Source organism: Leptinotarsa decemlineata, unplaced genomic scaffold (assembly GCF_025532065.1).
Source record: "Leptinotarsa decemlineata unplaced genomic scaffold, Ldec_3_MD MMD2_tig00003798_RagTag_RagTag, whole genome shotgun sequence".
NCBI lineage: Eukaryota > Metazoa > Arthropoda > Insecta > Coleoptera > Chrysomelidae > Leptinotarsa > Leptinotarsa decemlineata.
In genome coordinates this window covers 2,439,484-2,464,370 of record NW_027412596.1, presented here as the reverse complement: position 1 = coordinate 2,464,370, position 24,887 = coordinate 2,439,484, and the positions used below count along the sequence as shown (strand labels likewise).

General features: G+C 34.1%; 2 protein-coding genes across 2 annotated transcripts in view; one reads left to right on the top strand and one right to left on the bottom strand.

The window, feature by feature from the left end:
* The window catches only part of LOC111506355 (monocarboxylate transporter 9), an 82,910-nt gene that overhangs the window by 50,888 nt on the left and 7,135 nt on the right, over positions 1–24,887 (bottom strand). The window contains exon 3 of the mRNA XM_074178467.1: positions 11,253–11,393. Coding sequence (XP_074034568.1) covers positions 11,253–11,393 — 141 coding nt within the window. The remainder of the gene's footprint in view (positions 1–11,252; positions 11,394–24,887) is intronic.
* Positions 1–24,887, top strand: part of LOC141483638 (uncharacterized) — a 565,103-nt gene that overhangs the window by 536,040 nt on the left and 4,176 nt on the right. The window contains exon 2 of the mRNA XM_074178404.1: positions 23,125–23,908. Coding sequence (XP_074034505.1) covers positions 23,150–23,908 — 759 coding nt within the window. The 5' untranslated portion in view covers positions 23,125–23,149. The remainder of the gene's footprint in view (positions 1–23,124; positions 23,909–24,887) is intronic.

The following is a 24,887-nucleotide window of genomic DNA, read 5'->3' as shown; positions in this document are numbered from 1 at the left end:
TTTATTGCGGTCAAACCCGAAACCGGTCGTATAAATAAAATTTACCAGTGGTATTTAGACAAAAGTGTTTTTTATTCATTCCATTTAGATGATCATGAATTACCATAAAGTAAACAAGTCTTCAATCATACATATTACCAAAATATTTTTCAGAATATTTTCCCGAATACTTAACTGGTGATATCAAATATATGAAATCGGCGCAACGGGTTTTTTGTTGCGTTGACATAATTTATTCGATCGCTTTTGTTCAACAAAACAGGTGACTACCCCAAATATTCAAACTTTCAAATAACGGTCACCTATCTTTGAAAGGTAGACACTTGAGTAGTTATTTATAGACCACTGTTGAGTATTTCTCAAAATAGCAGGTAATGAACCACAAATCATGGTAACATCAATTAAAACAAAAAAATTAATTCATTTTCTATTATTTTCGATACTCAGAGTGACCACGAAATAAATTATGGAACTGTATGTCTACACAAACATTTTCTAATCAAAGGTATTCCATTTTTTTATGCTAGTTCATTGATCTGAAGAAATACTTTTTGTACAAGAATCGCCTTTGCCACGATATGGCGCTAGCAAAACTAAAAGAAACACTAGAGATGACAATACCAACGCTAACGCTCCACACGTTTCTACAAAACATATATCAGGTTCTGTCCCTCTTGTTCTTGTTTTTGTACTCTATACATTGATACTGTTCACTTTTTTCCAAATTTCAATTTTTTGCTTCATTTCAGCTCAATATATGATATCATTCGGCGATTTTCGGCCATTTTTTCTCCATGAATTCAAATTAAATCAAAGCGTTGTCAAAACAGCCCGGAAAATCAACCAGGCATTTGGCAATGATAGTGTTAAAAAAAGGAACGTTCGATGTTCGATCATGAAACATAGTCAATCACCTTCAAACAAACGTAGAATACGACAATAGTAGCTCATTGAATTCTGCTGGTATCTAATAATATAAATAATAATTTTGCATTTTCAGTAACCATGAATGAACCTGGGTGGCTCATCGGTGCCCAAACACTGTTCTGAACTTCTCATGTTTTTCCAGAATACCGGACGTTTTCTTTTTACTTATCACTTCTTGTGGTGTACCTATAACTTTAAGATAATACCCCTTATTGACTTGGATGCAGTTCTTTTCATTCTAAATTTCATATTTGGAGGTATATAGGATTTCTGTATGAGTAGAATACGACAATAGTAGCTCATTGAATTTCCTTGGTACTTAGTAATATAAATAATAATTTTTCATTATCAATTATTAGTAAATTATCTTATGTGGGTGTGTTACTGACACGTTTTTTAAACTTTTTTACACACGTATATTCTAGTTAGCTGATTAAAGTGTAAGCTGCATAGAGAGGTGGAAAGCGAGTTCTCATTTAGTGGTCGATGTCAAAGCTTCGCTTCGCGATAGAACGTCATGAACATACTCGTTGAAGTGTCTGGTATCTATGAGATCCAAAATTAAAATACTAATGCAAGGCAAATGTGTGCATTTTCTCAAAAATAAAGCGTTGTGAAAATCAAGTAAAATAAACAGTAACCATGGAGGAACCTGGGTGGCTCATCGGTGCCCAAACACTGTCCTGAACTTCTCATGTTGTCGTAAAAAAGTATCATTTTAATTGCGCAAAAGCGAAGAAGAACATAAGTACCTTGTAACGTGATAATTTTTGTCGATTGTTCAAATCCTGTCACATCCACTTTTAGAGCTTCTTGACCTACTCAGTACGTTTCATATCATCAAATACCGCATGGGAGCTGATGCATATTTTGTCCGCCATCCCACGCACCATTTGTGATGGGTCAGGGTCCTCAAATCCTCGTCCTGGATTACTGTAGGTTGAACACTTCGGGGCTCATCTTCAAAGTTGAAATCTCCGGAACGATATTTGGCAAACCAACGTCGAACAGTGCGTTTATTAATACTATTATTGCCAAATGCTTGGGTAATTTTTTGGGCTGTTTTGACAGAATTCATGAAGAAAAATTTGACCGAAAATCGCTCAACGACATCATATAGAGCAACAAGCTGAAATGAAGCAAAAAAATAAAAATTTTAAAAAGTGAACAGTATCAATGTATAAAGTACAAAATTCTCTATCGATCAGTACAAACTACGACACAGTAGAATGAATATTTATTGAGATATGGAGCTACAAAGCGCATGACATTAAAATGGACAAAACTCTTTTGAAACAACCTAATATGAGTTTTGTAAAAACGTCTGGAGCGTTAGCGTTGGTACTGTCATTATTACATATTAAATCGAAAAGGTGGAGCTGAAGCTGACAGTGATCGAGTGTAGACAAAAATTGATGAATCTTCAGTTTTTTCTTCAGTTTTTCGCCATATCTTGGCGAAGATTCCTCCGAATAATAATTTTACGATAATACAAAACTCAATTGGCGATTCTTATACAAAAAGTATTTCTTCAGATCAATGAACAGATATAAAAATAATGAATGCCTTTGATTCGAAAATGTCTGTGTTGGCATACTGAAATCCAGTTTCATCAATTATTTCGTAGTCACTGAAAACCGGATCAATTTTTTTTGCTTTCATAATTTTATCATGATTTGTGATTCATTTCCTGCTAGTTTGAGAAATTCTCAACAATGGTATATAAATATCTATTCAAGTGTCTACACTTCAAAGATAGGTGACATTTTTTGAAAATTTGAATGTTTGGGGTAGTCACCTGTTTTGTTGAACAAAAGCGATCCAATGAATTCTTGTCAACGCAATACAAAACCCGTTGCGCCGATTTCATATGTCCGATATCGCCAGATAGGTATTCGGGAAATATTCTGAAAGATATTTTGGTGAAATAAATAACACGCTTATGAGATGGATGAACTTTCGCAGAATAAGCGACTAACCTTAATCAATATAATCTTCTACTCTACGTTTCATGATTTTTTTGTGAAGTGATAATAATGATAATGCTTAATTCTCATGACAGATATCTTTCCATATAAATCACGAAATGTATGTTTTTCAATTGAAGTAAAGTATTGAAGAAAAATATGAGACGCTCTGAACAGTGCCCGCGTCGAGGTGGCAATTTACATTGGGTTTGAATTACAACAAAGAAAACATCTTCATAACATTTTTTTATTCATTACTCATGACCACCTCCTCTTTCATTTATTCAGCGCCTACACTACACATCCTTTTTTTTATCCAATTCGATATGAATTTATCATTATTGTAGCAAATATACCTAATATCTGCTCATTTGCTTTCAAAATTTACTGATATGATCATGATGCTTTCTCTAGTATTGTCTATATTACTTGTAACTTTCACAAAATCACCTCTTCAACAATTTTTCCTCAATATTCAAGTGTCAGCGTTATTATTTCAGGATGAAATCGTTTCAATTTCAGAATATCATTCATAGTGTGTTGATATCCTGTTGAAGTCATATCTCCTCTAATTTTTATTTGTATATATCCTAACAAAATAACTCAACCAAGATGATAAGTCCTTGATAATAGCCTTGAATTGAAAGAAATCAGATATCTTTTTCACACTTTGAGTTTCCCCACAAACCCTTGAATTCGTTTATTGAATGAAATCTTATCATAAATCCTAATCGATGAATATAATAGCAAAATATGGCTATCTTGAATAGAATAACAGAAAATCATCAGAGATTGTCTATTGAAATACGTTTTGTTTCAGTTAACTCACAAATTGAATTATCATTTTATGTAAATGAAATACATAAAGACAGCCATAAATGATATAAACCTATCTTCCATCTTGATGGAAATAATTTCTCTATAACAAAAGTAGGTTCTGAATACATCATCAGTTCACAAAATTCATGAAAATTTCCAATTCCATACAAGTATTTATGACATATCGCCACATATAGCAGAACCCCAATTCAGTGTTTTCGGCCAATCTTCAACTGCGTAGTGCATTTTGTTTGGATACGAGAAGTGTCGATTTTTTTTTTAGATATGAAAAATGATATTTGTTCGATACACTATTATCGATGTTGTTTATGTGGATATGAAAGGTGTCGAAATTATTTTTTCAAAGTCAAAAATATTATTTATTTGATGTACTATTAATAGAGTTATTTGTTTGGATAATTATATGAAAAGTTTCGAAGGTTTTTTGAATAACACAGTAGTTATTGATCATTACTTATACTCTTTTTTCAGATATGGAAATGATAATGTTCAATTAACTACAAGATTATTGGTGAGAGATGGGTGAAGGATTTTTCTTGAATCATAGCCATTCATAAGGTCCATGTTGGTGGTTATAATGATTCGTGTTGATGGTTATGATGATCCGTGTGGTGGTTATAATGAATAATGATGAAAGATTCATAGCTCAGGATGGTTCAAGTTAGTGGTTATATCAACAAAAATAAATTCGTCAGTAATCAATCAGTTTTTTGTGAAGTAAACATGAATATTCCAGCTGAAACGAAGTGTTATCATTTGATTATACAAGATAGTGGATATATGATATAAAGAGTCTGTTTCGATGAAGGGTAATGTTCTGAAGATTGATTGAAACGCATTCGAATCAACTGATGGTTTGAAGCAACTTCTCACTGAATGGTTACCTTAAGGGTTCACTGAACAATATTTTATACACTATGAAAATATTTCATTATTGACTTGATGACCACAAAAGATCTGATGGAAAAGTTAATTTCAATAAATCCTGGAAATACTTCTGTATAATTTCACGGTTGATTTCCCCTCAGAGGAACAGACGAAGAATTGTCATTCAAAGGAATGAGATAGTTGTTACTAGAACCAACAAAAAATCATACGTTTCTGAAATAGATGATGACTGGGTGAGATGTTCAGAAGAGAGTGATCCAAACATACTAGTGCACTTATTGAATAACGAATTTTATAAGGATATTGTAAACATAATAACTCAATTGAGAAATATGAATATGATTGAGGAATAATTTATTATTTTCCTGTGTACCTATTTCACTTCAAAAACTTCCAGAGAAACAATGTGGTTCATTTTTTATGACAGAGAAAAAGTGAGTAAGTAGTTATTGCAGAATGTCTCGATATAAAAATGACGTTCAGGGGATTATCGTGCATTCTCTCACCCCCGGCTCATTTTGCAGACTGAACGCTTTGATGGATTGATCTAATAATGACACAAACCCTCACCACTCCAAATCCAATGTAAATCTATGAGGTTTCATTCAATGCCACCCGAACAATATAAACTTCAAGGTCACATACCGTAGGTCCGAATATCAAGTTCAATGCCGATGTTCAAGCTCGAGTGGTGGTAGGAGGTTGGGGGTAACGTCATCCCAGGTTAAGTCTCACGACCACGTGACGTCATTCAAGGTCAAGTTCAAGTAGTTGGGGTGTGAAGTCATTCAAGATCACGCTTAAGTGGTGGTGGGAGGTTGAGTGACGGCCTTAACCTCCTACTACAGCTCTTGCTCCCATACACACAGATACATTGGTTGAGTAACACGATGACGGCTCTCCAATAGCGAACAGATAGTTTGACATATGTACATTCTTCAACTTACAATAAGTTATAAGGTGAAAACAATACATATAGAATTAGCTTAAGTAAAAAGAACTAATCGCACAGATGGCACAGTGAAAAATGTCGAGCTGACAACTTGCTGGATTGCATTTGACATACATGTTATGCATGTGAACATTTCAGAATATTTGTACATGGTGTTGGTAGATAAAAAGGATTATCTATTTCAGAGGTATATTGAAATCAAGTTTTTGCAGAATATGTGGGTCAATAATCAAATTATTGATCAGTTGAAAAAGAAAAATTGGGGAGTGACAATCACGACGGCAACTCAAGTTTGCTACCACTATTCATAGCATGTCCAGCTAATAATGCATCATGGGGGAATCCAACTAGTGGATAAATGTTGTGTGATCTATAGGAGAGAAGTTTCAGGAAAAGACGTTGTACTGATTCAATTTTCTCTGTATACAACTTAATGAAGGCATAGTATAAGGTTTTCGATGTAGATGGATCCGAGAAATCTCTGGAGATTCGCGCAATAAGTCCATACATCCTGTTTGAAGCAGACAGGGTGGCTTCTAGGTAACACCTAGATCCGTAAATGTGAGATGCCGTTGAAGTGGGATATCGTTTAATGAATATTGATATGAAAATGGCCGATTATATGTCATTACATTACATTTACTAGCGTTTGAAGGAAGATTGTTGTGAAAACACGTTTGAGATTGAGGGAAAGTTGAAGACAGTCCTCGATGCCATTGATCTCACAATATAATTTCAGGTCATCCGCGTATATCAAACAGTTGATGTCAATGACCTTATAATTATTTCGTTTATGAAGGCATTATAGAGAAGTGGACCTAGGTTGCTTTCTTGTGGAACACTCGAGGTAGCTGCATATTCCACAGACTTGAAGCCATTGAATATAACATACTGACGCCTGTCAGTGAAGTATGATATAAAAAGTTGAATGAGGGTCAGAGGAAAGCCGTACCTGTACGATTTCGATAACAGTAATCTGTGATCAAATATGTCGTACTCCTTAGAGGAAGTTCGTATATATGACATCAGCTCAGGATCTTCTATCAATGGTCTCGAAAATATATTGGGTAATATCTAAAAGGTTGGTGATTGACGAGCGACCTTTCATAAAACCATGTTGATTACTCAAATGAGGATATAACCTGCTACAGATAGGGATTTCAAACGCCTTGCCGAAATGCATATTATTGATAAGGGTCTATAATTACCAACATCACACTTGTCCCCTCTTTTATAAATTGGCCGAACTTCAAATAATTTCCATAGATCTGCGATGATACTAGTTTTAATGCAGATATTTATTAATATTGGACGAGCCAAAACATATGCACAATCTTTGACAATCAGTGCAGGGATGCTGTCGGGACCTGTTGTCATTTTCAGTTTAACCTGTTTCAAAGCAACCAACACTTAATTTTCTCCGGAGTAATGTATGTTCAAGACTTGTGAATATGGATGGTCATCAATCAATTATGTGGAGAGCTGTTGATATAAGATTTCGAGAAAAAATCAGCAAAGCTATTAGGAATATCTAAAGAAGTATGTAAAGATTAGGACATTCTGTCCGAATTGCTGGTAGAACCTTTTTTGTTATTTATATATGCCCTGAAATGATTTGGATTGTCTTTGATGTCATATTAAAACGGATTTGACGAATTTTTTGTACGCGTTTTCCATGTCTGACTTTATTTTTGCCCTCAAACGCACAAATTGGTCCCGGGGAACAACGTCACCGCTGCTTTTGACTAGACACCGATACTTATTGTCCGGTCAAATTAGACCAAAAAATTCCCACCAAGCTGAAAATCAGTGAGATCATTTTAAATATGATTAAAAACGAAATTTGAAAGTTCCCCATCCTTCTCCTGTATGAAAAAAAATGTATTCAAGGTTAAATGTCAAAAAAATTAGTTTTATCATAAAAATACTTCAGACAAAAATTGTAGATCATAAAATTATCTAAAAAAATGAATCAATTTTATTTTTCCTACGAGTCAAAGTTTTTGAGATATAACGATTCAAAAAGTTGTAAAAGTTGTAATCGTCATAATATGCATGAGTTGTTCCTCTTTTAGCTATGAATAGTATCATAAAAGTTCATGAAGAAAAAGTACCTGTTGACCCTGTATTACCGTAGCATTTCAAAATGAAATAGAAAACTATTTTGAATATGAATTATCTCCATACCCTTTATCGTTATTTGATGACATCGGGATGCGTAAAACACTGAATTCTGCCATTTACAATTGTTTCGAAAAAATAGGTTTTGATATAAACAACACAAATGTGACATACACCATTGACGGAGGATACTTACTACATCGCGTTTTGTGAGATAGCGAAGAAACATTTAACGTTATCCTGTACATACGTACAGTATGTACGTCGACATTTTGGTTCCAGAGTTACTGTCGTATTCGATGGCTATAATGATTGCACGAGAAATACCAAAGCTGTAGAACAATGTCGTCGAATTTCAGAAACATCTACATTAACTGATATTTTATTTGATCAAAATATGACAGTTCCAACCAGTCAACAAAAATTTCTTTCAAATACTCAAAACAAGTCTCGGTTCATTTCAATGTTGAAAGAAAAATTTACTGCTGAAAATATATTGGTAAAACAAGCTAATATTGTTGTTGGTGAAGATGTAGACTTACTCGTATTACTCATTGCTTGAACTGAACTGAAAAAAATATTTTCTTCTCAAAACCAGGAAAAGCTCAAAATCAATTGGATATATATTCATTAAAAAGTTTATCTACTTTTACAAAATGTCAAAATTATGTACTATTTTTACACGCAATAACTGGCTGTGATACGACATCTGCATTTCACAGAAGGGTAAAATAACAGTTTTCAAAATGTTTGAAAAACAAAATTTAGTTCAATGTGCTAAAGTTTTTAAAAATCAAGAAATTATCACTAACGGCATTCGCTTTCTTCTTTCTATGTAAGGAGCTCCTGAAAAAACTACTTGCTTAGATAAGTTTAGATATGCATGTTTCGTTAAAGATACCAAAAGTAAAAAAGAAGTACAATTACCTTGTCTTCCTTCAACTTTTGCTGCTTATCAACATCTTTTTCGGGTATATTACCAAGTTCAAGTGTGACTTGGTTATCATCTAGACCCTACAGACTGGGTTTGGAAGTTGGTCAACAATTCATTAGAACCAGGTCTGCTGAACACAATTTTTTGCAACTGCAAAAAGGGGTGCAGTGCTAAATGTGGTTGTAAAAAAGCCGCACTGTTTTTTTCTCTGGCATGTATACATTGTCAAGGCTGGTCGTGCTCTAATATTGAATCACCAACAGTGTAGGATTCGTTTGGTTCCAACGAGGTGACATGCGATACATCGCTATTAACGCAGTTTACATGTACTCAGGATGAAGATGAAGAAGAACAAAAAGAAGAAGAAAAAGACGAACAAGAAAAAAAAATTTGAAAGTTAAGACGATTAAATTTCACTACTTTTTTTTCAACTTAAATTGATATCATCTTTTCAATTTCTGTTAATATCCATTATTTTGCAATAGTTTCAAATTAAACAGGATCGCTACTGACCCGTGGAATGCACCTACTGAAAAAACCACGTTGAAAAAACACGCTAAGTACACTACCTCATAGGAGGCGTGGAAACGTGTGTCTATTATGACGATTACAACTTTTACAACTTTTTGAATCGTTATATCTCAAAAACGATGGCTCGTAGGAGAAAAAATTATATATACATTTTTGTAGATAATTTCATGATATACAATTTTTGTTGGAAGTATTTTTATGATGAAACTTATCGTTTTGCTGAAAATCGCGAAAAACCTTTTTTTTTTGACTTTTGACCTTGAATAAAATTTATTTTATTCACATAGGAAAAATGGGGAACTTTTAAATTTCATTTTTGATCATATTTTGAACAATATTACTGATTTTCAGTTTGGTGGGAATTTAGGTAGCTTCGAATGTCTAAATTGACCGGACTATTTGCCTTCAGACGAATTTGCTGAATAATTTTATTGTCGAGGCACGGCGGACATTCACGCTTGAAGTTTCCAGTTCGTAAGGGTACACATTGATTCAATACGTTAAGACTTTTCCGTAAAAATAACTAGAAGCATCATTTGATCTATCGAGAACTTCAAGAGAGGTCCAGTCAATACTTGCGATGAATTCGTACATACGGGGAAAATTTGCTTTTCTAAACTTGTACTTTAATTGGATGAGTACGGTATTGAGTCGAACGCGCAGAGGTATTTCTTTTCATTTTCCATACAGTGTATTTTGCGACATCTGAATAGTGTATGAAATCTTGTGGATATGAAGAAATCAGGCAACACTGTCTCATGAAGAATCCCATGGCTTGACTTTTTCCCCAGATTTTCACGGTATTTTCCATGAGGCGGTGTTGCCATCAACCCGTCGCCCTCGTAGTACATATATATACAGCTGGCAATACAGAATAATGGTGATGATAGATCTCTATTCGGATTATTAGAGTTCCTAGTGAAAATATGTCTTCGTTAATACCGAGCCACATGCGGAAATGCCACAATACAATAGAAATCTTGGACGAATGCAGAAGGCTACTACTCTTGTTCTTTTATATTTTCTCTGGAAAACGATTCAATAGTTTCTATTGCCTACACTCACCTATATCTATCTAATAGAAGGAATATGTATGATGAAATTCGATAAACTTTTCAATAGTATCTCAAGCATTTGTGCAAACAAAATCCAATATTTTTGCATTATAAAATTTTTATCATTCATGATAATAAGGTGGGAATAGCCATCTACAGGCTTTGCAATATGTAAAATTTGTTTTTGGTTTTTCCACAATCTGAAAAATGTAAAAATTGTGATAGAGAATTTTATACAGATATAGAAAACTCAAATTTATCAGTTTATCCCGATAAGTTACTGCGTAAATTAAAAAAAAAATTTCACCAGAAAAAATATCTAGTCATTAGTAACTTTGTCGTATTCAATAATTTTGCCTTTTGATAAAAGAGCAAAGCAATTATACCTACACATATTCATCATGAAGTTTTGAAGGCCTCGATCTTCAGAATTGAAAAAAAATTAAGGAAACTTGCCGTTTCTGCTTTGTTTTGTTTTATTTTATGAACATGCCCAATACACGTCAAAGGACTTTTAAAATGACCTATTTTACATTTCAGGCAGATTCTATCCTGCAGAATGTTGAGATAAGTATATGTATAATTTCTCAGTTCTTTTTTGTTATGCAAAATTATTAAATATGAATAGAACATCTTTCTTCGTGCAAATATACTTTGAATTTGTGCAGAAATATTTTTCTGATTGTGGAAGGTGGAAAAAACCAAAAAAGTTGATAAAAAACTCCACAGATGACTTCCGTTCAATGTTTCAAGAATTTAGGTGCATTTTCAAAATCGAGCGTTTTCATTAGATGATATCATAACATGAAAAAAAAATTTATAACTTTATTTCACATACCTACCTTTTACAAATCAACTTCGAAAAATTAATATCTGCATAGTAGAAAAATATTGAATAACTTCTTCACGATATGTTATGAGAAAGAATTTTTTGAGTATACCTAGTTTATGTCTGTAATCTTGAATATCTATACCCGACAGGTAACATACATTTCCGGAATATTAATCTAGTATTGATAATAAATTTCAGATATTACCTTTCATGAATGCACAAAACACAAACATATAGAATATTGAAGAGAATATCTCTATAAATGCTCCAAGAGAGAAGATGAATATTCCAATCAAGCCAACTGTTCTGTAAGTATACTTCTGCAATAAGGGACTAGCGATGATACCTAAAACAATGAATGAGTACGTGACAAAAAACCGTAAACCAATTCAATAATTAAGACATTACAAGCAATGAAAAATATTGATTTGAACGAGTGGGGTATATAAAAACTTGCTTCGGGCATTCTTTTTTCACATAAAGTGAGTGGGCATACTGAAAACTGGCTGTAAATCAAATTATCTGAAAGAACAATTCGTTCAGGTCAGTCTCAACTTACCTTCACTGTAGGTTAATGGACCGACACCTATCAGAAAACAACTACTCCCCTGGCCGATACCACGAATGGCGTTGGATTGCACACCGTTGCAGACCGGTTTCGGGCTGTTTTGCCACTCATCAGTGCAAGGTAGTGTCTATCATCAACATTGAGTCGATGATTTCCCATAATTAAAGATTGAAATCCTCAGAGAGTATCATTCCTCGATTTAGGCTGAAGCGAACGACAAACAACTATTTGTCATCGCCATATCTACCCGTGAACGGGGTAACCAACGGCATATCCGAATTTACCCAATTTCTCATCTAAGAAAAAAAACTTTTCACTTCTGCACTGACGAGTGGACAAATAGCCCGAAACCGGTCTGCAATTGGGCTCCAATAATTAAATCGATTCTGGCAGTTGCTTCGCCAACAGCATATGCAGGAATACCTTCAGTGAAGAATCTTGCGCTGTCACTTGTCGGATATAATCTAACGCCCTTCGTGGTAATATCCAAGGAAGTAGTTTTTTCTGATAGGTGTCAGTCCTTTAACCTATAGTGTAGGTAAGTTGAGACTGGCCTGAACGAAGTGTTCTTTCAGATTATTTGATATTCTTTTCCATTTATATTATCATGAATTGAACTGCTACTTGATTGAGAATTTTGTTGATAGCGACCCAAAACTTGTGTTTCAAATGGTTTATTTTTTTTCTGTAATTCACACGACGTATAAACAAATAAACTAATCACTTTACCTTCGCAATCACAACACAAAAATTAAATTTCGATATTAGTTTTTTTTTTCATTTATATGTACTACTCTACACGAGAAATTCATTAACATACTACAGTATGTTAATCACATACTACATACTACAGTATGTTAATGAATTACTATGTGCTAGACGTTCTGTCCATTTATTGCTTCAATTTTATTTTTTTATATCAGAATTTGAAGTCTATTATCTGAGTATGTGGTTATGAATTATTATTGTGTTTTTTCTTTTTTTGTTTACTTTAAAAAATTATTATAAACAAAGTATTGAAATTTTCAGAACTTTAATCATGCAATCTTCTTTTGTATGTATCTAAGAAGGTCTCAACGAATCGAAAAAATTTTGCGGTGATTATTTGAATATTTATTTCACTTTGAACGATAAAAGAAGTTTCAGAATTTTTTTTTTAATAATAATTGTCTACATTATTAAAAAATTAACTTTATTGAAAAATTCCACGGGAATCTGTTCTCTATGGTGTTAAGATTATATCAAACATTTTTAAAATTTTTCTATTCACTTTAGGTACTTTAAAAAAATTATTTTGAAGTTACGTACTCGCTTAGAGGCCGTGCGCGCAACCTAAAAATGGCGTGCGGACGGCTATTTTCAGCGTTAAATTAAAATTATAAATAATGGAGATACCGTTTCGGAAGTCGTAACTTTTTTTTAGTAAATTTCCTCCTCTTCAAGGATCTTTTTTTAAACATTCAAAAATATTTATAGTTTACGAACTATAAAAAATAAAACCGAACACCGAAAGTAGGATCAACGAGCAAGAGAATGAACACCACCCAATAAATGAACAATTCAATTGATTTTATCTATATTAAGGTTATTTCAATTATTAGTAGCCGAATAAAACGTTTGTAAATATGGCAACGGTTTGGACAATTCCGTTCATACACTGAAAAAATCATAACCTCAAACAGTGAATTCTTATAATATCGACAGATCGGTACCAGTCAGATCGGACCAAGTGTGCACCATTTTTGTTAAGGTAAGTACAAAACATAGCATCAAAAAGTTGTATTTAATGATCACAACCTTTACATATTATCAAATCTAATATCTGAACAGGGTAACAAACAATCAAAAGATTATATTGCTCTATTGAAAATTCATATTATTCATGTGCCTACCGTTAAATTTTGGTGTTCATTGACTAGTTTCAAAATAATGACTATATCCAGTAAATGAACATCCGTTCATTTGCTGGAGATTTACGTAGTAATATGAAAATAAGCGAAAATGAACCTAATGATAATGTATAAAAGTACTTTAATAATTCCCAAAAGGTTTTTATTAAATCAACCTGAAACCAGTAAGTGAACGGGACATTTCGTAATGTTCATTTACTGGGTGAGAGTGCCAGCAAACGAACATCAACTTTTCCTTAGTCCATTAACTGGTGTTCATTCTTCAGCAGAAACTATGTTTTTGTATTGCTCAAGAAATCATAAGAACTCTCATTTCAGATGGATAAAAAAATACCCACGATTTCGATATTCGGATAAAATATTGAACAACTCTATCACAGACATTGAAAGCTGGGATATTTCTTTGAATAAGGCTTCTGAGAAATATGGAATAACCAAATCAACTCTTCACAACAAACTAACGGATACGGTTCCGAATATAAGAAAAATGGGCCCATCTCCTATTCTATCTTCAACCGAAGAAAAACGATTGGATTTTATTAAAAGCAAAATTGGGTTTCCCAATGCATCCAAACGAAGTCAAAAATGCAGTAAAAAATATTACAGGATATTGGTCGGGCCAACCCTTTTACAGATAGCAGACCGGGTGACTAAAATTATTTTTGGGAAGACATCCTCAAATTGCATCTGTAACAGAACAATCTATTTGAGCATGGTTTTCTGATCTTCAAGCTTTCCTGCAAAATGAAAGCATCGTTGATATGATCAAAGATCCTTCGAGGGTTTTCAATACAGATGAAACAATTATCAGAACGTGCATGAAATCAGGTCTAGTTTTAGCACCTAAAGGTTATAAAAACCTATACGAAGTTTCTTCCGGCAGTGAGAAAGAATCAATTACCGTTCTATGCAATTATTCAGGAGCAGGGATAGTAGCATCGCCAATGGTTTTATGTTTCCTTATAAAAGAATTCCGAAAGATCAACTAATTGAAAAAACGAAACAAGAGAATATAGCCGAAAAAGTAGGAAACAGCGAAGGGCAGAAGGCAATGACAGAGGACAGGAAACTCGAAAAAGAAAAATACGATGAAGAGCAGCAGACTAAGAAATCGACTGAAGACCGAAGAAAACCGAAAAAGTAGAAAACAGTGAAGAGCAGGGGACTATGAAAGGAAACACAAACAATGAAAAGGAAAAATACGGCAACGAGCAGCAGACTGATAAATCGAAACAAGAAAAGAAATCGAAAACAGCGAAGAGCAACATACTATGGAAGAAGAAAAGGAAGTCCAAAAAGAAAAATACGGTGAAGTGCACCAGAAATCGAAACAGAAACAGGCAGGAAGTTTGAAAAGACAAAGGAGAACAGCGGGTTGAGAATATACAACAAGATAACATATCTGAATCCTCAGCTGATATTTTTAATGTAGGGAACCATGTGGTACTTGAATATGAATTGAGACAATACCCTGGCTTGATAAATAATTGTCATGATGATGACTACGAAATCAGTGTAATGGAACAAACTACTAAAGAACGATGGAAATGGCCCAAACCAATCGACCCAATTTGGTACAAAACAAACGAAATTAAGAAGAAAATTTCTGCTCCAGTTCCTTATAACACACGTGGGATTTTCTATGTTGGCATCAATTGAATTTGATATTATCACTAAATATTTTTTTAAATATGTTTTTGAACTTATTATTGAATTGAAATTATGTTATGAAATCAAATAACGTTGCATTGAACAAAATAATGATTGTGTTTGAATAAATAAAGGATTTGTTCATTAACTGGGCGTTTGTTGTTCATTTATTAGGCTATGGTGTTCATTCATTGGGTGTTTGCACATTTTTATGATATAAATTGATTATAAACACAGTCAAGTTATCATAAAACTATTCACACAAAAATTAATCTAATGAGAAAAATAAGTTATGATTGTAGAAAGTGACACCTATCGTTGTTCGTTCATTTACCTACTGGACTGGTGAACCGTGAACCTATGTCCATTTAACACGAATCTAAATTCAAAGCCCAGACTATTACTTTTATACCACTTATATGCCAACTGAAAATCCTGACAATATGGCAGTTTTCAGTGAATGCTGTAGAACAACAGAACACGATTTCTAATTTGGCGGCCGATGTCTATACTTCATTTTTGCTGGCTCTATCGAGAATTATTTGTGTCATCGTTATGAAATCATATCGATTTTTTGAAATGAAGTTATTGTTATGGGAGTTTATGATTCAGTTTTATTTTATTATATTCTTCCACACCCGGCATACAATGTATCTTGCATGGCATGAATTATATCCCTATAGAAATATATTTTTTTTTGATTGATGCAACTAATTTACCTTTATTTTAAGTATTTCAATATTAAATTCTACAAAAAGGATTTGAAGCTTTATATCTTCTATTAATTATCTGCGAGCGCTTTCGACAGTTGGTAGTACTGTCATCTTCTGGCACTCCTCAAACTGAACTGGTCATCCTGTTGTCTGTTTCTTTATACGGTCAGAGCGTCTTAACTCAGGTATTTCAGGTACTTTAGGTAAATTTGCCTGTATTTGTTCTGCATCAGGTACTCTTCTTCGTGTTAGATTTTCTCTAGGAATGTGTATGGTTTTGTTTAATATATTGAACGTGAGATCTTGTTGTGTTTTGATTTGTACTTGTTCCTCGATAAGTGATTTATGACTGTTGAATTTATGGATGTTCAACTTTTCCCAAATGTCCATGCGGTTTCCCTTGTTGATTTGTTTTATTAGTTTTATGTTCTCTGGTGGGGGGAAATTATGTTTGTTTTGTATGGCGTGTGTTGCAAGGTTTGATTTATATACTGTTGGATTTATGTATGCCTTTTTGTGCTCATTGTACCTTTGGATCAGTTTTTTCTTGGTTTGGCCGATAAAAAATTTGTTGCAGTCCGAGCATTGTATACTGTATATCCCGTTTAGGTCTTTATCTTCTTCTTTTTCATAGTTGTTTATTTTTTGTGTTATCTTCGTGTTCAGCTTGTATGTGATGTTCAGTGGTTTGAAGATGTTTGTTAGTTTTTTGGTTTGGTGTCCTACGTACGTAAATGCTGTCCATCGTTGTGTTGTTTTGTCTGTTGGGGTGGCTTGATCCTTGTTCTGTATTTTTTGTTTGATTCTGTTTTCTAGTTTATCTATTGTCTCTTGGGTGTATCCATTTTCGTTCGCTATTTGGTATATGATTTTCCGTTCTTTGTTTCGGGCTTTATTGCTGAGTGGTATCCTTAACATTCTATATATGAATGTGTTATAGGAAGCCATTTTGTGTGATGGTGGTGGTTTGAACTTGCAGGTATGGTGGAGCTTGTTTGTGTAGTTTTCCTGTATATTGCCATTTGAAATTTTTTTTTTATTTAAACAAGAACCGCATCAACCACAGAGGGTTATTAGCGGGGTACATTACAAGTTATAATAGATATATACACACATATATAGATATATACACACATATATACGAACTTCATATTTGATTGTATACATTAATTTTCTTTATAAATTGTATAATTTTCTCCACATTGTTATTCAAAGTAAGTTTTATGTTCTCGCTGATGTTCATTACTTTTCGTTCTTCATTGTAGTAGGGGCAGAGACATATGATGTGTTCCACTATCAACGGTGAACTGCAAAATTCACATAATTTGGGAGTTTGTTTCTTGAATGAATGTTCATGTATTATTCTGGTGTGACCAATCCTCAAACGAGTAATTGTGATTTGATCTCTTCTGGTTAAGTATGAGTAGTTCTGTTTGATCAATTCCGGATTCACTTCGAATAATTTATTTGCGGTTTGCTTTTGCCACCTTTCTGTCCAATCCCTCGAAATTTTCGTTCTGATAGAACTATATAAATCTTCATGATGAACTTAATATATGCTTATCGCTTCAGGGTTCTTAAAGAGAATACCAATGTGAGAAGGAACCCATACTATTTCCACCGAACGATTGTCATGATATAGTTCTTGAAGATCAACTTTGATTTGAAGGAGAAGCGGATGCTTTGGGTAAAGTTGACGTACCCCCTTGACAGCGCTCAGTGAATCGGTGAAAATAACTATATTGCCCACCATATGTTTGGCTTGATCCAAAGCCTGTCCTATCGCAAATATTTCTCCAGAATATACGCTACATGTGGAAGGTAGTTTATAGCATTGACTAAGTTCTTTATTGACTGTGGCAGCTCCTACGCCGTCTATTGTTTTCGATGCATCTGTGTAAATGTGATTGAACTTAGCGTACTTGAGGGTGATATTTCTAAATTCCGCTTGAATGACCTTACTTGCTGTTTCACTTTTTGGAAGACTCAATAATTCAGTGTTGCAGTGAGGAATTTTAAAAGTCCATGGAGGTGGATAGATTGGTCGTATGGGATAAGTTGAGTCAGACATGAGGGAAACGGACATTCTGTGGATTCTAGTGTGGAAAGGAATAGGTAAATGTATCTTTTGCTCATATATGAGGTTGATATGATTAGGAAACGTTCGCCTATGAGTCGGTTTCTTTGGGTTTGCTGATATTCTGGCAGCATATTTGAGGCTTAGATAGTTTCGTCGTAGTACTAGAGGGGGTTCATTTGCTTCTACATACAAGCTCTCCACTGGACTGGTACATAGTGCTCCTAAGGATATTCTGATGGCTGTATTGTGTATTGTGTCCAATGGTTTCAGCACCGATTTCTTTGCACTAGCATATGCAACGGCACCATAGTCAATTTTGGATCTGACTACTGCCCGGTATAACCGCATAAGAGATATGCAGTCTGCTCCCCAAGAATGACTTGCTATGGTTCTCATGAGATTTATTCTATTTTGGGATGACTAGTTCAGTTTATTCACATGTGTTTTCCACTGTAATTTTTCGTCAAAGATAAGTCCCAGAAATTTGTGTTTTTTGACAAATTCAAGTTGCTGGCCTTCAAGCATAATGGAGGGAAAGATATCATTATTTTTTCTGGAGAAAATGATACATTCAGTTTCTGTTGGTGAAAATTGCAAACCGGTTTTCTGCGACCATATATTGCGTCTAGCTGAAGAGTGGGTATTTCTGCTGCTTGAATATAGCACAAGATCATCAGCATACAGATTGGCTTTAGTTGGTGATTGAATTTCCTTAAGTATATCATTTATGGAAACGAGAAACACTGTTGAGCTCAAAGATGAACCTTGTGGTATTCCATTTTGTTGTATTTTGGTATTTGATAATACTCCATTAGTTCTCACTCTAAACAGTCTCTTCGAAAGGAAATTATTAATGAATACTAGAAGGTTACCTTGAACACCCCATGAGTGCAGTTGTTTTATTATTTGTTTTCTCCAGACTCTGTCAAAGGTTCGTTCGATATCAAAAAAAACTGCCATCAATTTTAGCTTTTTTGCAAACGATTCATGTATGTCCGATTCTAAATTTATCAGGTTATCTAATGTGAAGCGGTTTTTTCGGAATCCACTTTGCTCTGAAATGATTAGATCATTCTGTTCTAAAAAATAGACGAGTCTTGCGTTGATGATTTTCTCCAAAATTTTGCACATTGTGCATGTTAGAGATATGGGTCTGTATGACTGTGATTCTGATTTGTTTTTGTTTGGTTTAGGTATCGGGATGATTATTGCTTCTGACCATTTGCTTGGAAACTGTTGCGATAAAAAAAAATCATTTAGAATACTGAGGAGATGATTGATTCCTTTTTCACTTAATTTTTGTAGGAAGACGTATGGAATGTTATCAGGACCCGGATTAGAGTCAGTTGCCTTCATCAATGCATCGTGCAATTCTATGAGTGTAATAGGAAGATTCAAAGGGGAATTTTTGTCTTTGTATATATCAATATCTATATCTTCTTCTCCTGTTTTTTTCTTATAGAATTCAGGTATATAGTTTTCATCACTCGTTTGCCCTTGAAAAAAATTGGAGAGAGTTTCTGCTATTTCCTCATTTCCAGAGATTATATTACCATCTTCGTTTAGGTATGTTATTCCAGTATTATAATTCTAACCTTTTATTCTCTTAATGCTTTTCCAGATTTCAGTTAATGGAGTTGAAGAGTTAATTTTTTCAACATACGCTTTCCAAGATATCTTTTTACTGCGTTTGATGATGAATCTCATATGTGCTCTGGTTTGTTTGAAATGTATAAGATTTGCTTCTGAATGGTTTCTCTTCAATTTATTGAGGGCGGTTTTGTTGAGCTTTATGGCTGTTTCACATTCCTTATTCCACCAGGGGACGGGAATGTGTTTTTTCAGTTTTGAAGTTTTCCAATAGATGTTTCTGCTTTGATTTGAAAGGGTTATATTTTTAGGAGTGATTAATTTTTTGGGAAAGAAAGTTTTTGGCTTTCTACTACTCCATCTGATACAAAAAAATGGATGAGAGAATCTTCCAAAGAAAGGAAGGAATAATCAATTTGAAAATAAATAACTCTATACATGGATGTGTAGATCATGCAAAGAAGTAACTTTCAGACACAAACTGAAAGAAAGTCCTCCTTAGGGCAAGTGTCTTAAGGCGAAATACGTGTATACCAGTTAGGGTGACAGTGTTCCATGTGAGTACAATTTATTACCATTCATTCAAAGTAGAACTCATGTGAATGATATCTGATTCTTATTCCTCCACGAATGTTCGATAATCAAACTGAATAGAGGAAAGTATCTTCTGTATAATTCAGTGTTCATATAGAAGTATTTGTTTCGGAAGAATTTTTTCTTTCGTGTAATTCAATGTTTATATGAAAGTAGCTGTTTCAGGAGGACTTTCTTTCAGTTTGTGTCTGAAAGTTACTTCTTTGCATGATCTACACATCCATGTATAGAGTTATTTATTTTCAAATTGATTATTCCTTCCTTTCTTTGGAAGATTCTCTCATCCATTTTTTTGTATCAGATGGAGTAGTAGAAAGCCAAAAACTTTCTTTCCCAAAAAATGTTTCTGCTGTTTCGACAATAATGTTAGAATATTGTTCTACGATATTTTCAACTGATATCTCAGGAGGCGTTAATGAAGTTAGATTCATATCAACCAGATCAGAAAAAAAATTCCACTGTTCAATAGTGGCTTCCTTGATTTTCCATTTCTCGTGAACATTATTGGGGGTTTGGGAGTTGTGATCACTATCTATAGAGATTGGAAAGTGATCACTGCCATACGAATACGAATAAACGTTCCAGGAAAACTTCATATATAAACTAGGATCGCATAAGCTCAAGTCGATCACTGAGTGATTTCCTGTTGCTAGGTTGAGTCGAGTTATGTCGCCTTGTATTAAGTAGCATGAGGTCAAACTGGTCGATGAACTGTTCTAATATTGCTCCCCTAGTATTTGTCGTTTTGCAGCCCCATACGATATTGTGTGAATTGAAATCTCCCAGAATCAGACGTGGTTTAGGGATCTGCTATAGGATATCTACTCATTCATTCAAATGAATATCTTGGTGTGATGAGATATAAATATTGCATATATTAATCTTCTTGTTTGTTGTAAGTGATACAGCTACTGCTTCGTAATTAGTTGTTAAAGGAATCTCCTCCGCTTTAATAGAGTTTTTGACATAGATGGATACGCCACCACTAGCTTTTTGTGAATCTCTATTTTTATGGAAAGATCTGAAGTTGTTCATGGTATAAGTGCGGTTGTTTTGGAAATGAGTTTCTTGCAGGCAGATAACAACAGGGTTTTTTTCTCTCATTAATATCTTAAGCATCTCTAGGTGTGTAAATAACCCGTTGATATTCCACTGTAGTATGAATTTAATGAATTGTTAGATTTGATAAATCGATTGTCCTAGTACATTTCTTGGGAACATTCGCTGTCCTGATCTGATAATGACATGATTGAATCAATTTCTAGTTCGTGGTTCAATTGTTTGAGGATTTTTTTCTTGATTCTTGTTATTCTAGCTTTAAGGCCTCTTTCTGTTAGTGTTGAGTAGATTTTAGCAAGCATACCAAAGAGTCCGTGAACATTGTCAGTGTAGTTTCGAGCTATATTTAGTGGATCTGAATTTCCAAATGAGTTCTCTAAAAAATCGGTTAGTTGATTAAAATTTAAAGGAAAAAAAGGATTTTCTTGTTCAATCAGCAGTTTGTCGGGTTGAATCAGAGACTGCATATCGGATAAATTTTCTGTATCAGCTTTCTTGTTTTTTTTTAGTTTGGGCACGATTGGTTCAGTAAAATTGTTTACTATAGGTTCCTCTGTCGTATTATTTCCTATATCAGGACTGGATTTTTCAGACATACTTCGGTTTTGGGAAGGTGTAGGTATGTTCAAATCCGGAAGTGATACTTCTTCAGGCAGTACTTCAATGGAAGGTATTTGTTCAGAGAGGTTCAAATTCGGGCTATTAGAGTCGGAGGCTTCATTTACGATTTCTGGGCGAATGGAAGCGATATGACCGTGTTTTTTACACCTGTAGCAATTGAGATTATCATCGGAAAGAAATATTCGGTATGAGGTGTTGTCAAAATTTATTATGTGGGAGTCAGGAATAGTAATATCATCAGAAGGAGAGATATAGGTCTGCCTACGGAAACTAAGTATGTGACTGAATTCAAGATTATTGATCCCTATTCTGAGGAATGTGATAGGACAAAGCATATTTAGTCCAATTTCTTTAAGTTTCCGTTCAATGACCGAGTGTGGTATAATTGGAGATACATTTGACATTACTAGGCGAATAGAAGGCGTTATCAATCTTCTGGCCGTGATGAGTTCTCCGTTGATAGAAATGGAACCGGTATTTTTCACGAAATTTTCAACAATTTCTTTACTGGAGAGGTAAATGCATATACGGTTATGGGAAATTCTTGAGGACAAAATTATGTCTTTAGGTTGTACTTTTGTGCCTAGTGCTAGAATATATTCTTGAAGTTTAATTCCTCCTATGGCTGGAAAAAGTATAGCTTGTTCTTTCGAAGGTATGTTAGAGTATGTTGTATGTGGTTGATTAGTTCCTATTGATGAGTTTTGAGGGTCCCTATAGCTAGAAACCGCTCTGGCATTGGTTTTGGATGTATCAGTCATTTTGTTTCACGGCGGTTGATCTGCTAATAATTTCATATCCGAAATACTGAGTGCGGTCCTGCTGTTTGTTTATCACCGGCGATGAAAGAAATACTTTCAGGATAGCCGACTCCAAATAATTAGTTGACTCAGATCAATAAATTAGTAGCAGTGGGATCTAAACTCACCAATCACTAAATGACTAACGTTTTTAGTTAACGAACTTGACTTGATTTACTACTGATTCCAATTATATTCGAAGTATAATCACAAATTTGTCACTACACTCAGATAACTGTATCAGCCCTAAGAAGATCAGGGACGAACCTCGCCATTTGAAATTGTGTTTTGTTGTGGTTATATCCTATGGTTATATCCAGGTAGTTAAGTTTTGAGTTGTGTTCTTCCTCAATGCTGAAACATAGTTGAGGAAGAACACAACTCAAAACTTAACTACCTGGACATAACCATAGGATATAACTACAACAAAACACAATTTCAAATGGCAATATACAGGAAACCTATACAAACAAGCTCCATCATACCTGTAAGTTCAAACCATCCATCATCACACGAAATGGCTGCCTATAACGCATTCATATATAGAATGTTGAAGATACCACTCAGCAATGGAGCCCGAAACAAAGAACGGAAAATCATATACCAAATAGCGAACGAAAATGGATACACCCAAAAGACAATAGATAAACTAGAAATCAGAATCAAACAAAATATACAGAACAAGGATGAAGCCACCCCAACAGACAAAACAACACAACGATGGACAGCATTTACGTACGTAGGACACCAAACCAAAAAACTAACAAACATCTTCAAACCACTGAACATCAACATCACATACAAGCCGAACACGAAGATAACACAAAAAATAAACAACTATGAAAAAGAAGAAGACAAAGACCTAAACGGGGTATACAGTATACAATGCTCGGACTGCAACAAATTCTATATCGGCCAAACCAAGAAAAAACTGATCCAAAGGTACAATGAGCACAAAAAGGCATATATAAATCCAACAGTATATAAATCAAACCTTGCAACACACGCCATACAAAACAAACATAATTTCCCCCCACCAGAGAACATAAAACTAATAAAACAAATCAACAAGGGAAACCGCATGGATATTTGGGAAAACTTGAACATCCATAAATTCAACAGTCATAAATCACTTATCGAGAAACAAGTACAAATCAAAACACAACAAGATCTCACATTCAATATATTAAACAAAACCATACACATTCCTAGAGAAGATCTAACACGAAGGAGAGTACCTGATGCAGAACAACAAATACAGGCAAATTTACCTAAAGTACCTGAAATACCTGAGTTAAGACGCTCTGACCGTATAAAGAAACAGACAACAGGATGACCAGTTCAGTTTGAGGCGTGCCAGAAGATGGCAGTACTACCAACTGTCGAAAGCGTTCGCAGATAATTAATAGAAGATATAAAGCTTCAAATCCTTTTTGTAGAATTTGATATTGAAATACTCAAAATAAAGGAAAATTAGTTGCAAAATTGTATGATGGTGATACAATATAAAAATTATTGATATGAAAGATCACAACACACTGTTAGTGAGGCTGGACCTGTCGAAAAGAATATTACATTTAAACAATTGAAACATGTCAATACAATAAACAAGTCATTAAATTAAAAGAGGTTGACTCCTCACTGGATACAAAGAAGAATATTGAATTGAAATTTACTAAAAATCGTTATTTCTTTTAAAATTATGGATTACCTGTAAAAGCCATGTGGTTGAAGAACCGGTTACACCCTGTATACAGGGTATAACTAAATAAGTGTAAAACATTTAAGGAAGTGACTCCTCATTGAAAAAAAGATAGGATCTTTCACATAAAGAAATTTCATTGGAGCACCCCTTGTTAAGATACAGCCCCTTAAAGGGGGTACATAAAATGTGTTTAACAATTTTTTTCACAAGCACTAAAAAAGTTACAATATTGAAATTAACCTAACGTTTTGTACTACCAAAAAAACACTTAGCCAGAAATTTATTTGGTTTACGCCATGGTTGTAAGGGGTGGAAAACGCAACCCCTAAAATTTATTTCCAATATAACTTTTTGTCTTATTATTTGTTTACTATTTAAAAATTTATTTTTGATAGCCTGTTTCATTCTCAACAAAAAATGTCTCCTGGGTTTTTTGCCCAAAATAAACCAGTTCGCAGCAAAAAAATATTTTAGGAACAACTACAGAGATACATCGTCATGAATGCGAAAATATGAAACTAATCTATCTAGTAGGTCGCTATTAGCGATA